This window comes from Gallus gallus, chromosome 3, assembly GCF_016699485.2.
Source record: "Gallus gallus isolate bGalGal1 chromosome 3, bGalGal1.mat.broiler.GRCg7b, whole genome shotgun sequence".
Classification (NCBI taxonomy): domain Eukaryota; kingdom Metazoa; phylum Chordata; class Aves; order Galliformes; family Phasianidae; genus Gallus; species Gallus gallus.
The window spans coordinates 79065792-79081492 of NC_052534.1; the positions used below are offsets into that span (position 1 = coordinate 79065792).

At 43.3% G+C, this 15701-nt stretch overlaps 1 protein-coding gene across 1 annotated transcript in view; it reads right to left on the reverse strand.

Annotated features, from left to right (window-relative positions):
* SH3BGRL2 (SH3 domain binding glutamate rich protein like 2) overlaps positions 1 to 15701 on the reverse strand; it is a 60042-nt gene that overhangs the window by 29125 nt on the left and 15216 nt on the right. Inside the window, exon 2 of the mRNA XM_040698303.1 lies at positions 10641 to 11051. Within this exon, the coding sequence (XP_040554237.1) occupies positions 10641 to 11051 (411 nt within the window). The remainder of the gene's footprint in view (positions 1 to 10640; positions 11052 to 15701) is intronic.

Below are 15701 nucleotides of genomic sequence, written 5' to 3' on the forward strand. Positions count from 1 at the left end.
GCAAGCTGCAAGACCAGCAGGCCTGTTCAGGCTAAAGTACTGCCTAGCCCAGCAGGACATGCTGGGTTTCATGGAGAACCTTGCTCCCACATCAATACCAGCTTATATCCGCACTTTTCCCACAAAGACACCAATCCTCCTCTGTGCATTCGAGGGCCTAAGTCACCCTGAACACTTAGAAAAGACACCTTGCCTTTCCCTCTGAAAAACAATGCTTGCGTTTATTTGCTTTCTGATCCTGAGGGATCAAAGACTTCAGGATTTCAAAATGCTCCCAAGAATGTGAAAAACAAGTTTGTGCAATGAAGCTGTCTATGTCCGCCCTTCTCTTCTGAGAGCCACTATCCGCACAGCACAGGCGTGCCATTGCCGGCTAGATAAACACACCTCTGATAGTGCACTTTAAAGTGACAGCAGCAACAGCAGCACCACTCATTTGGAATTGGTTGGGCTAAGTTTTTAAAGATATTTAAAGGTTTTCTCAGAAGCATATAGAATAGCAATAGAAAAAATGCATTAGTGGCTCCAGATGAGTGTCAGGTTTTAGATAAAAATGGACTGCATTACTGAAAAGTTCTAGAAATATGCTTTCATGAGGCTAGGATGATGGATTTTGTTGCTATCAGTCTCTAAACAAGAGCTGATTGCCACTACTATTATTCAGATCAATAACAAAATTACCTCTGCTTCAACTGAGAGCAGAGCAAGGCTTATAACTTTATTAACAAACGTCAGTGCTTTTTCTCTATTAACAAACTCAACTGTACCCATGTAGCTTATGTCTTCTTACAGCTCCTGGATGTGCACGTTACTTTCTCTTTTATATGCCTGCAGATCCCTGTCTTGATCCCCCCAGCACAGCAGCCACCTCATTGCTGTCTCACAAACTGCAGGTACACCTCCTGTGAGGCCAGCTGGAGTCACCTCCACACAGCCAAAGGTATCACTCAGTACAACCCAGATAGTTTCAGATTCCCCCAGGGCCTGACGCAGGGCACCTTTGCTAGAAACCAGTCCTTGCCGCAGGCAAATCAGCCTCGCTGAGCAGGAAGGACTTCCTGAAGAGCAAGGCCATGAGGCAGCTGCCTTCTCTGATCAGAGGCTAGTTCTGCATCTCCTTTCTAATGAGCCTTGGCTTCCTACAAGGCTCCTCCTGAACAATTTGATGTTATCTAACTCCTTCAAATGCCACTCCTGCCACTGCTTCCATGTGAACATATCAGATCACTCAGAGATGGTTCAGGAAGATTGTCTGACCTTAGGAGATGTAGATCCAGATTAAATGTTTCATGCGTACCTGTTTGTTTAGGTCAGACAGGGGTGATAACTTCACTAGCCCCGCAGTAACAGAAAGACAGGTTTTGGTTGATAGTACTTTGCTGTTCATCAGATCAAAGAAAGCTTTCTTTCAAATCGGCATATGAAAATTCATTTGCCTTTGTCTGAAAAACACAGACCCAATTCAACGATTAAGAAACCAGTCTTTAGTTAATTTGTAAGTGTTGAGTTTGAAAGTGTTCCAAATATTCACTCAAAAATTTTGAAAGCACAGATGATACCAAATATCATACTCTGCAACGTGTGAAAACGTCAGGAAATAAAGTAAACTAATTCATGAGTGTTGTGATGGAGCTTCCACCAATGAAAAACTGTGAATACTTTTCCTGTCATGTTCTCTTGCTCCCAGAGGGATCCACCTGGTTAGCTCAGGGGACTGGTGTTAAAAGATTGGTAAAAAGGATCCCAGTGGGCTGTACCTCCTGGTATGCAAAGGTAAACAAACCTCTGTCTCTTTGTAAAAGCTTGAAAAGCCAAAAGCAAACAGGAAGAACTTATCAGCATGTGTGAAGGACACATACACAATCACGTGTTTTGATTTGGATTTAACACATAGTACAAGTTTGCGGTTTCAGGGTTCTGCCTACAAACAAAAACTCCAACAGAAACTCTGCCAGCAGAGTTTGCAACAGAGCAGTCCATAAAATGGGACGTTCAGAAAGCCAGACGCTGTGGTTGTTGATGGCTTTGTTGCAAGCAGAAGCTTGCTACTCTCCTCTTGCCAACAGCTATCACTTACCCTGCAGCAGTGGCAAAACCGGACATGTCTTTGTACTCAGATACTCAGTTTCACAGCTCAAAGTGTTACCAGCCCATTTTCAACAGCTGCAAAGGCAGACACACAGGGCTGCAAGCAAAGAGGCACTTTTTCTCTCCAGAGGATTTACAACTGGCAGAAAAGCAACCTTGAAGTTGTCAGCAGTAAGGTCTGAAAGTGCCACTGCTAGTCGTGCCAGAGCTCCTCAGAACACTGAGATATCCTTTCATTACAGAGGAAGGGAAATAGTTATGCCACCATATGTCCCTATCAGCCACTACAATTACACTGGTGAATTACTTAAACTTGTGTAACTACTGTGACATTTTGAAGATGTCTCATTTTCTGAAATGAGTTACATAAGAAAAGCTCTTAAGCACAGGCCAGACACTCAGAATAATGGAGCTGAGTGAGCATCTCAGCTTTAGCACTGTAGTTCACACAAAAGACATACATTCATGTTTACAATGCTACAAGGTTTAGCCATTCAATTCAGGGAATGGTCATTTTTGGCAGGGCGCAGCCAGATGCTGGTACATCTTTGGGGAGCCAGTGTGAGGCATAACATTGCTGTTTTCACTCTTCTGTGGATGTAAAAAGCAGTGTTTAGATTTTACTAAGTTAGCATATATCAGCAATTTCAAGACTCATATACACACACGTATATATGCAGATATGTATGTGCATAATATACACAGTACATACGTATACACCAAGTTTGTCTGCGTGCAGAAATCCACACTTACATATACATATTCCAAAGGTAGGTCAATAGATTTACAAAAGTTTCTCCTAGGCATTAGCTCCTACAAGTTTACTCCTTGCACTGAAATGAGAAACATCCTACAGTTTTCCAAACTCTCTTAGCAGGAGTGATGGAGATTAGTTATCCAGAGGTAAAAGAACAAAAGTACCAACAACAATTCCTGGAACTGTTAACTGCCAGGACAAGCTCTGTGCTACCCAGGGGAGATGGGCAGCAACAAAAGGGCATGCTGTTATTGATGATTAACATGAGTCACTGAACAACCTGTGCCTCCAAAGAGCTTCTCTTCACAAATTAGCCAGCAACACAGCTACTCTTTTCTCTGTGCCAAACTCAACTACTTTGCAGTGTCATACAATACTAAATGTAGGTGAAACATGCTTGTTCACTGATCTAAAATCCAGTCGTTTCCCCCTTCCATCACTAACAGGAAGATAGAGATAACTCATTTTTGGAAAGTTTCTCATCACTATAGTACCAATCACCTGAAAAGTATGACATCTACAAGCTTTAGACTCAGCCCACTCTGACTGGTGATGAATAGCTCTTGGAGCAGCACATCCAAATGGAAGGACTGCCATAGTTTTGCAAGACAAGAACCAAAAGATTTCACTCTAAGATATTGGTCCAAAAGACAAGAGAGCTAGCTTTGTGCTCGTGGTACCTCCCTCTGAGACAAACACCATGTTCAGAGAATTCCCATGCTGCTCTTGCACCTCAGTCACCCCTTCCTCCACTCAAAGCGCTTGAAGTTGGCCAGCATTACAAGAAAAATCAGGTCATACTTCTCATCTACATAAGTCCCACTGAAATTAATCTGATTTTCATTTTCAAACATCAGAATCAAAAGTAATTGCCAACTGCTTTCATTGACAGCCACAGGGAAAAAACACCACCACTGCCCCGTTTCCCTTCACCTGACCAATGTCTCCTGTAAAAACTACCTAAACATTAAGCTGGTAGAAAATGCTGACCTATTGAAACATGATGGCGGTTTTGGACACACACAGTAGATTTTAACTAGGGATAGTTTCCAGGCACTACAACATTTCTGCATTCATTATTTTTCTTATCAAACTTCCACACCGCATGAAGAACAAAGATTGCGGTATTTCATTTGAGATAGATTCCCTTGGGAGCCAGCACTGGAAGCTGCAGCTGAGGAAACAATTGCCCTTAGTGAATTTGCTGGTAAAATGATACAGCCTAGGTTACCAGCTTAGTAATAACTCCATACATCCAACTTCATTCACACTGCTGGCTAAAGACAAAAGAGGTCCTGACTGTCCGCAGTAAAGAATGTCCTGAAATGCTGGTTATTTCTCCACAAATGCTAATTTCTTTTACATTTCTCTCTTCAGGTAAATATGAGTACGAACCATCTGAAATAAATAAACTGGAAAAGTAGAAGAGAATCTAAGAGAGGGCAAGAGACAGGATGCATTCTAGAACTGATTTTTGCTTTGATATCCATTAAAATCAATAAATTCATATAGCAAGTGAAATGGATTTACATAGCAGTGAGCATATTTAGCATATATATACTTACCTCTGACAAGAATACTAGAACCAGAATATTCAATTTATACATTAAAATGCAGAGATTTTTTAAAAACATTAAGTAGTACTTTCTTAGTAACTACACGTACTTAAAAGTACTAAGAAAGGTTTGAATACTTTGATACTTTGAATACGTTTGCCCTCTTGCAGTGTGGAGTTCTGTTTTCTGAGCTTTGGTACTACTATTAACTTCAGCCATACACTTTTGTCTTTACTGGTATGCCTTCATCATTTCTTGAAGTTTACCTACAAATCTTAAAATAATAAAAGTGGGGAAGTATTCAGGAATGCAGAAAATATGTGTTTTCACAAGAATTGCAGTTATTTGTTTCTAGTCCCCCAGAACACGCACTTTACAGGAAATTGAAGTCTCCTCCAGAAGGAGCCCTGTAAACCATGCGAGCAGCGCTCCCTCACTATGGTCTGTACACGGACAGAGCCTCAGTAGCCCAATACAGCCTTCCCACCAACACTCTAGTTCTTGCATCTTAAACAGAAGGTTACAGCCCAAAGTTCATTTCTCCATACTGCCAGGGAGAACACTACATTGTTTGCAGATGGTATTAGAGCAATTCAAAGCTGGAGCCAACAGCAGTGCACAAAAGTAACAATTCATTTGGGAGTCCCCTGGCCGAGTGACCTTTGTAGCAACAAGAAGGCAAACACTGAGCCTGTAGTAAACTGTACGTGGAAAGCTCACTGCCTTCAATCTGAATTCACCAGATGAGGTTACCTAGTACCAAGAGCCCCAGTTCAGCTTCACTGAAGCAAGCAGTTGCAGTGATCCAATGTGTTCACAGCATGAGAGCTGCCTGACTTGTCCCTCTCTTGGAGCTTGACTCTGCAGGGGCAGTGCTGGCGGAGAATTATGTGATGATGACAACTGTAAGTGTGGCAGTTTATAAGCTGGTGTCCTAGTGCCAGATAACAAAACAAGGATGCCTGAAGAGTGGCATATGCTTCATTCTCTGCCTCTCCTCCTGGGCTGTGCTCTATGGAAAACAGGCAGGTGAGCTATGGGCACAAATTGATTTTCAGTTTCCAAAACAATGTGGAAAATAAAATATTCCAAAAGTCATTCATACCACTAAACTGCATGTAAGTACTTGTTACATGTTAATTACATGTTAGTAATTACTTCAATAAATTCAATTACTTCAACTTAATCAACATAACCAAAGTCTGTTGTATGCAGTCTCCTGTGATCACTGGTACCATGACCAGCATTACAAAAAAATGGTTTTCCAGGCTTTGATGGTGTAGCTGGAAGATTAAGGAGAACAGGTCACCATCACTTTCACACTGCTATACTCTATTAAAAATAATAATAATAATAAAATAAAGGGGGGGAGGGAAGGGAGGAACTTCTTAAAATAAGCAAGTTACCATTTGTTACATCTTTTTTTCCTGACCATTTGAATACATTCAAAACAGTGGGCTAAGTCGTTGATGAGAATGGCATTATACAGCAGTTAAAGCCATTTAAACATATGTCTATACAGAGCCAATCAGTACATGGAGAGCCAAAGAACACGCTCTGGAACAATGAGTCCTTTGAAGTTTCATTACAGCTACAATTGCAAAGAAAGGTCAGTAACAGTCCTACTGCTCATGTTACTATGTAGTTAGTCTCAAGTATTTCTATGAGGTAACATTGTTTCTGACATAATCTACCTGCCAAGAAAAACAGCAAACGTTTGGAAAGCACTGGAGCACCTGGGAATGGCACAACAGTTGGGTACTGAATACCACGTACAAAGGGTCTGAATTCCACCTGTATTCTTGTGTCCAGGGCTCCCCGCCATACACATTCCTCCAGGTCTCGGAGATTCTTGGTGCTCTCCATCACAGTGAAGGAGGATGTACCTAGACTTCTCTGGAACAGACTTGAGTGAGATCCACATGAAGTCCTTAAGGTGAAGACCAGACAGAGCCTTCAGCACTGACCTCCCCACCTGGCAGAAGTCAGTCATGAGCTCTCAGCAACCTGTGGCCAGGACTGACAGAAACCAACAAAGCCATTTGCGCTTTTTGGGGATGCAGAGAGGCAAAAACAAGGCCAATAAGATGGCAAATACTATAGAAGTGATCCATTCTAAGTTAACGTTGCACGGCACTAAACAAGAAGCACATTCTTCCTGAGAAGCATAATGAGAGATGTTGAGTACAAGGACTGTACAAATAAGGGTGGAGACGAAAGTCCTCATTATCGGTAGGAGATAAGCTTCACTTTAAGAATGGTAGCTTTTGATTTGTCTCTAATTATGTTATCCAACCAACCAAACATGACTGTGATTGCTTAGGCATTCTGATGCTTTATACTATAGTTGAAAATCATTCCAGAAAGCAAAAACTCCAATTTGTCTGCATTTATGTATTGATCTATGTAGTATGCTTAAACAAAAGGACAGTTGTATTCTCATAAAACTAATGTTTACTATAGAAACAATGTAACTACAGCTACAGTCATCAAGCTTCCTAGTTAAAAAAAAAAATAAATCCATAATTCTCTTCAGTAGCAAGAATCAAAGTTCAATCTTCTATCATTCTTTGAAGTCCATTTTTTTTTCCATTGTATCATGCTATGTTTTTCCAAACTCCCAGTTCCCCTGAAGTTATCACAAAGAACATATCTGAGCAGCGCTTGCTCTTGTAGACTAAATGGAATTCATTTCAGTTGTCTTTCACATCTCAAGAACACATAAACACTTTGATGGGAAAGCGTTTTGCAACTCTTACTAGTCAGAGTAGATTCTACTCTCTGTTCTACTATGTCAGTAACTCTCCTACAATCTATGTTCAGCTTAAGGGAAGCCCGAAGGCAATAAATTATTACTAGAGAGAAGAAAGTACAAGCGAGACGGTTTTTTGAGGTTTCCCCACTGAAAGCTCTTCAACAACACTCCTTTTACCTGATCTTTGGTCCTCTGACTGCAAGAGGACTGAAGTTCCCTCCAGTTCAGTATTTCCAGATAGCTGCAGAAATTCCAGGCAGAGTTTGGTAATTTGCCCATACTATAGCTTCCACTCAATGGTAGACGTAGCTTTAAAACCATTTAGCCGAGTCAATACACACTGCACTGTGGATTTTTATTGGTAGGTAGAAAACGTGAAGTGGATAAAATTACAGTCACCTCATAATTATTTGGTGAAAAACGAGGACAAACTATTTCCTCAAAACATTGAAGCACTGTTAGGAGAGAAAAGTAAAGACTAATTTTAAAGTGGCTTTTCTCCTAAACACAAAACAACACTCACTGCTTTCAATAAAGAGGAGCGGCAAAGCCTGCCACCAGAGCATACAGAGTGCCTGGAATTTGAGTCCCAGCTGTCCAGCAACAAATAGAAATTCAGGTCAGAAAAAGCAGAAGATGGTAGAGCTTCTAAAAACATGCCCGTCTGCCTAAGCACAGGCTTCCCACTGTGATTCAGCTGGATCTTTCTAATGCATGCTTAAAACAACATGGTGCTATTTACAGGAGTACACGTACACACGATGCCTCACGCCTCTCTCCTGCCTTCCCACAACGAGATCTCGGGGACTTCCCTTCAGCATCCCCACAGGGTAAACCCACGCTCTTCCCTCAGAAAGCACTGAAGAGGAATGTCTCCACTCAAGCAAAAACTAGATAACTGGGTTTTGTTAACCATGGGCTCTTTCAAGCTCATGACAAATTTACACTCAAGTTTTCTTGTAAAGTAATACTAATAATATTAACCTCTTGGTGATCTGACAACTTTCAGATGTGAGGAAGGTGTTGCAGGGAGAAGGCTGTGACCAAAGGGAGGGAAAGTCCACGTTGTTCTCAGTCCCTCCCCATCCATTCTGGTAATTTCCCTTCCTCATTCTCTATAATCACTCCCAAACCACTTCATGCACTGAACTCTCAGAACTAGGTACATCTATCACATATGTTTATCTTTAGCTTGAAACAAACTGCAGCAAGCAACAGGATCAATAAACACATCAAAGTTGCCAAGAAAGGTCATACTTATGGAAACAGGAGTGTTTGCTGACTCCAGGACCAGTATATTTCTCAGGAACACCACAGCTGGACACATATCATCCAACCTGAGTATTCAAAAGGAGTCATAGAAGAGTTAACTCAATGTATTTACCACTTCACATCAGCCCTTTCTCCAGTAAAATAAGGAAATTGCTGTGCGTTACTTTTATTTAAATAAACAACTGTCTTCACTCCTCCCTTTTTTGCAAATACATTCAAAGCAGACCTACTCCAGGCACAAAGAGGAAAAAGGACAGAAAAACATCCCTGGTTGAACAGCACACTGCAGGTAACAAGGGAATCCAAAAGCTAGCTCTACAGACTAGGCGAGCTTTTTGTTTTAAAATAAAGAGTAATTTAACAAAACATTTCCACTAAGATTAGAAAAATCCTGTCACTATGTCACTGCTTTTAGTTTATCAGCAAAAATTGCATACAGAATTTTTTGGTCTCATACTGAAGTCAGACAACAAACTCAGTTACATCCGCTCTCAAAAACAGCAGTCCTACAGTTTGACACAAGTTGACCTACAGGTAGAAGTTAAACCACAGATTCCGACACTGCTTTTCTGCAAAAGATGAAGTAGCATTTACTGGGGGTGCTCATCTCTCCGGACAGGGATACCATCCTGTCTCATGAGCTGCATCCCAAAAAGTAGCTGCTGTAGTTTTGACGAAGGCTGGAGGAGAAGACGAAGAATGACAGGAATTTTTGTTTCCCTTCACTTCTGCTTGCTTATAGCTCTCACGCTCAGGAGGATAAAAATACATTTAAGTTTTCCCTGTTTAAAGATGTGCAAATACAGCAACTGCCCCTTTCTCCAGGTGTGGTTTCCCACACAACCCATTGATAACAGCTTTTCCTTTGTCATTTTTCTCCGTCAGCAAGCCACAGTTTATAGACAACCCCACAAAACCCACAGAAATAAAGCCCCTGAGATGCAACACCGAGCACAGCAGGACCTTAACTCATGGTGAACGTTCCTAATGTTAAGGAAACACTGATGAAAAGGAAAAAAGAAGAGACAGAAAATAGATGTCACAGCTCTGCCCCTGGCTAACAGTACCTGCCAGCCCTCCATTACCTATTCTTCTGGGTTGCACTCAGGCATACTGTGACTATACAAAAACGAGCTGATTATCACCAGTATGCAAACTGTTCTTGTTATATTGCCATTGTGCTGTAAAACACAGGGGAAAAAAAGTCAGCACTGATGTGCATTTCTTTTCAAGCTCAGCTTTGGTGCATTAACAGATGGGCTACACTGCTGCTACCAATAGCATATGCATCTTGTTAGCAGGTCGTGGAAGGGGAGGGCAGAGCCAAAAACTCCAGTGAATAACCTATTTGCAGAGTGGTCAGATCAGGAGATATGGGCGAGATGATTATGCGGCCCCAACCCAACCCCCAGCAGAATCAAATGATAACACCGTGGAGTATTGTTTGAGAAGGGAGCACAGAAAAAGTAATCCTCCCAGTTCTGGACCACCTGCATGCGCAGGAAAGGAGATTTCTGCTGCAGACGCCTCACAAGCACGACTTGGAGTTCTGAAAACGCTCCGTATTTACTCGTTTGGTCACTGAAATGGATAATGAGTTGTTATCAGCTGTAATGCAGTTACTGAGCGTTTGGAACCTCTCCTGCCAAAACACATCAGGGCACAGACCTGTCACCCCGCCGCCGAAACGGAAGCAAACAGCGCACGGCGAAAGGCAAAAGGAAGGGAGCGCACGCTGAGCTTTCGGATGGGCAAACACAGCGCTGCATCTTTCCCTCACGTGAAAACGCTGCTGCCTTCGCTGCTGAGGCACAGAGAACAGCACCTACATCTGAGCCACCCCACGGCTCTCGCTGGGAAACAAATTGAATTGAAAGCTTCCATTCAGACTGCCTTACACAGTAACCAGAGCTGTCAGTTTACACGAAAATACGGACATTCATAGGTCACGGACGTCATTAAATCTCTCAGAGCTTCAGTTAAGCAGAGGGACTCAGCGCTGCTTTATAGAAGGGAGTTGGACGGGAATTAGACCCTCCCTAGGAGGACCGCTCGGTCGGAGAGGCGCTCCCTGCCCGAAGCTCCCCCTCTCACCTGTCTCCGGCTCCCCTCCATCTCACCGCCCGCACCTGCCGGGTGCCGCCGCCTGGACAGCTCCGCCCGATCCCCCGCGCTGCCCCGGCCCCGCGGGCTGAGCTCCGCTCCCACTCACCGCCACCGAGCCCGAGGAGGAGGCGACGAAGACGCGGATCACCATCTTCACCTCATGAGCCGCACCGCGGCCACGGGACGGGGCGACGGGCAGCGGGGCGACGGGCAGCACGCCGCGGGGACGCCGCTCCGCCGCTCTGGGACCGGGCGCGCCGCTCCACCGCCGCTCACCCGCGGGCAGCCCCGGCTGGCAGCGCCTCCCCGGCCCGCAGCCCTCGGGCGCGCCGCTCCGCTCCGCTCGGCGCTGAGAGGCGATAACGGCGGGAGGCGGGAAAAGTGGGGGCGGAGCGCAGCGCCCGACGGGCAATGTAGTTCTCCGGGGCTGAGGGAACGCCCCGTGTTTGTTGCGCTTTGAGGGGGAAACGGAGGCGCGCCGGAGCGGCTGCGTTTTACGGGCATTTACTGAACGTCCCTAACGCCCGGCGGTGGCGTGTGTGAAGGCTGCCGTGCCTCAGCTCCCTGCCCGCGTGTTGGCTACACGTGGGCGCAGTGGTCAGCTCCAGTGCGTGGAGCGTTTGCACTCACTACTACGCCACAAAGCTTTGCTGTGTGGGCCACCTCATGTCAGGCCATCCCACCTGGCTGCTCCTGAGCCTCCTGTCCTCGCTGCGCTGCCCTGGCAGGCCGAGGTCTGGCTCTGCAGACCGCCATTTGCAGCAGAGAAGTGGTGAAAAATGTGCTTGTGAGTAGGCCTCGGCACTGCGCTCCTGTCAGGGTGAGTGGTGGGACGCGGGGCAGCCTGCTGTGCAGGTGGGGCTCTCCTGAACATCCCAGAGAAGTTAAACACCGTCTTCTCTCTTCATGCATTGGTTGTAGGCATATGGCTGTCATGTGCTGGCAGGGACAGAACAGATGTTGTTAATCACCAGAGTAACCCCAAATCACTCTTTATCAGTCGGTTCATCAGTAAGTGACTGAGAGGAAACCCTGCGGCCCTCCTAAGCTTTGGGGTCTGCGAGGGCTTTATTTGAGGACTCAGACTTACACAGTTACTAGACTTAAATGTGTTAGCATAATTGTAACCTTCATCCTCTTAATTCTCTACATGCAGCCAGATGGTTACTCATTTCCTGTGATTAAACTCTCTCTTTCCACCATTCTACCCCAATGGTGGAGCTCTTCCAGACCTTTGCCCTGTCACCAGCCTCAGTAAATTTCCACTGTCCGAGCTCAGCACAGACTATGACTTGGCTTTTTTTAATCCTAGTCAAACAACTCCGAGTGCCAACTACGTTTCTAAACCTTTCTTTACATGTTTTGTGGAATGTACCTATCAAGAACCTTAAAGAATAATTAGGACACTCAGTTGCTCATTTTGATCTTAATTTATGCCCAGTAGAAGTCATTAGGAAGGCTTTCTACTGGCTTCACTGTCCTCTGGAGCAGTTGTGTAACAAGAATCCAGGTGCCAACATTGAAAAGGTTTGTTTATAACTGTGCATTACTTTCATGAGAATGCTTGTTGGAAACTGAGTAAACTATAGTATCTTTTCCCACCTAGAAAGCAAACAACTTTCATTTCAGTGCACTTGGGTCTATGACTGAGCTGCATAAATTCTCAAAAGCTATAGAAAAAGCAAAACTAACACCCGTTAGAAAAATCCTAACCCATTACTCCACTTCAAATGCCCCAAACAAATCCTCAGCCAGCCAAGCCAGTACAGATGTTTCTTACTGTTCTGCAGCCTCCCCTTTTTCCCTGCAGCTCTGAGGTCAGTAGACCCCTAGAGCTGGAACTTCAAAACAGAATCTGAGCTGTCAAACTCATGGCCAGGTATTATAGTCCAAGTTGAGCTAAAGTGTCAAAGCTAATGAAGATCATCCATCCATCATATTTGACGCACTTAGCCAATACTTCATCTTCCTTATTCCACAGTTATTTGTAGACTCTATCTAAGACAGAGAAGAGAGCATCCTTCCTGCCTCCACACTACTTTGCCATGAATGGATCAGCTTTATCAAAGTGTCGTTTCAAACATCATTTGGAACATATTTTCATAGGGTTGTAGAATAGCTTGGATTGGAAAGGACATTAAAGTACATTTCATTCCAACTGCTCTGCCGTGGGTTGCTACTCACTAGATCACACTCCCAGGGCCCATCCAACCTGGCGTTGAACACCTGCAGGGTTGGGGCATCCTCAGCTTCCCTCACCAACCTCTGCCAGGACCACATCACCTTCTGACTAAAAAAAAAAATTCCTCCTAATATCTCATCTGAATCTTCCCTCTTCTCCTTGAAAACAATTCCCCTTTGTTCTGTTACTATCTGCCTGTGTAAAAAGTTGGTCTATCTCCTCTTTATAAGCTCCTCTTAAGTACTGAAAGGCAGTGATGAGATCTCTCTGGAGCTCTCTCTTTTCCAGGCTGAACAAGCCCAGTTCCCTCAACCTTACTTCATAAGAGAGATGCTCCAGCCCTCTGACCATCTCCATGGCCCTCCTCCAGACCTGCCCCAACAGCTCTACGTCTTTCTTGTATTTCAGTGAATTTTCACGTAATTCTCCTTTTTTTCTAAGTCATTTTCTATTATTTTGTGCTAAAAATCTTGCATCTGTAATTTCTCAGGATCAAATGTGATGTGACGTGGGCCAGAAAACATTCAGAATCCAGACAAGTTTTCATTTTCTTTTTTGTTAGTGCTCCACTATAGAACAGATATGCAAAGAAGAAAGTTCTGCCATGGAAGTAATGCAGAAAGCTAAGGAAAAGAAGACTTCTAAGTTCAATTCTAAGGTAAAGATTTCGAAGCTTGTAGAGCAGCCTCTCCCTTTACGTGGGTCTTACGCAGAGAACTACTATTTTGTGGAGAGTAAAAGCCATTAGATATTGCTGTGTGACATTTTGCACTTTCAAGGAGTGTATAGGTTAAGACTGACCACGAGGATTCTACAGCTGATGTTGGTAAATGTCCTTAGGCCACAGCTTTAACTTCATTTCTACTATGCAGCTCTAAAGGCTTGAAGACCAAGTTGTACAAACATGTAGGTAACTATAAAAAATGTACTAAATGAAAACAACATTAAAATGATTTATAAGCAGTTCTCCATGTTTATAGGAGGGGCAGAAACACTACATTTGAAGACTGGAGTTGAAAGTCTGAGTTTATGGTGGAGAGGTGCTGTTTCCAAGCTTTAATTGTAAGAATGATTCATTGTCGCGCGAGATGTTCATGGAAGATTATGCAGAACTTTACTGCTACTAAGGTAACAGAGAACACACAAACCAAAGATTGCAGATGTATGAAAAATATGATAAAGGATTGTTTATTTAGCAAGGTGCAACAGGCACAGAAGAAAAATCCAGGAGAAACTGAACATTATATTTAAGGCAGGATAAAGGGATAAGATGGCAGATTGTTTGTCTAGGACTTTTTAGAAACTTTCTGGTCTGAAGATTGTTGGTACCTATCAGTTATTTCTGTGGGGTCTGGGAAAGTATGTTAAGAATCAGTAAGTTCACGTACGCTTTGCTATAATCCACGTATTTGAGTTTTCTTAAAGAAATCTTTAGTACTTTGCAGAAAATCCAGGTATCACAAAATATTGGGAAAAAAAGAATAACAACTGCTTTAGAGTGTCATTAAAAGCTTTAAGAATGGTGAACAATTCTTAGTAGAAACATGCCCATCATGGTAGTAAGCAGCAAGAGAGGAGAGATAGTAGAGAAAACAGAGCACTCCACCTGCAAGGGGGATCCAGAGTACCATCAGCTGATCTCCCACTGCCAACCCGAAGAGAAAGTAGGTAACTTAAAGGCTATAATAGATACAAGATGGCCAAGGTAATATGATACAAGTAGGGGACTGTTCCATTAGTGGAGAAATAGCACTCAATTTGGTAGTTAGACACAGCTCAAAAGCATGCAAGATGAGACAGAGTGGAGCCAGATTCCGCACATACTTCCTAGAAATCACTGGATTTTTCAAGTGTCAATTTAATCACAGAAAAAAAATCTCCGGAGTACGGTTTCTAAGTGGTGCATTAATGTCTGCAGAGATGGATTGTGCCTAATATTGTGACTCCACAACAGGTCAAGCAGTCAAGTACACTCTGTACCTTGCAGAAATATCTTTGCAGGTTTTGTAAATCACACCAAATTCTCCCAATAGCAAATTCAGTTTCATACAGGACACCGTGCTTTCCAAAACCATGACTGTGGATAGAGTTTTACATTCAGAGCATTTCACAGCTTTTTCTGTAGTCATATTTTTTGGAGATAACAACAACAGATCTAAACACCGTCACAAGATAACTTTTTTTCCCTTTTGGCTTGAATTGCTCTCAAACTATTCTTACCATAGAAAGCAACTGCAAAGCTGCAGGTATTAAAACAGGCACCTTGGAAAGGAGATCGACATAGAACAATTTTGACAAAGGTTTTAATTCTTACATTTGCAAACCTGTAGCATGTTGAGGAAAGCAGAAAGGTACTGCTGTTCTTGATTTCAGAATTATTTTTGTGCCATCTCCTTATAGCTGATAGCAAATAAAAAACAAACCACATGTAGCCAAGTAAACCTTCTTTCATGTCACTTAAATCTAAACTTGTCTAGATAATTCCAAATCTAAGTGTTGATTCTTTTCAGCTGCTGCCCTTCAGTTGAAGTGTGACTGGTTATTTGTGGCTGCTTTGAGTCTCTCTGTGATTTCCTAGTTCTAAGGACCTTTGAAAAGAAAAACATCTTCCTGTGAAGTTCATCATCTCGTGTAATCCAAACATCATACCTGCAATAACTGATCCGGAAGGTAAAAACATCTAAGCTTACAGCTACACTGTAGCAAAAATGACAGTTTGTTTTGCACCCATTCCTTTAAAGATCTGACCACTCTTGGAGTCATTGGCTCCAGCAGAGGAGCGGGAATCCAGGCAGGTGCCAGGCAGTGTCCTGCCTTCCACCCCATACGCACTTCCAGCCCAAGACATTGCAAATAAATCAAGCCCAACAGGCTTGCATTTCCTGGTGAAACCAAACTTCTGAGCAGCTTTCTTTGCCTTCATAGCTCAGTGAAAGGATTTGTCCTGATCTCTGCTAACTTGAGCAATTTTCAGTAATCAACATT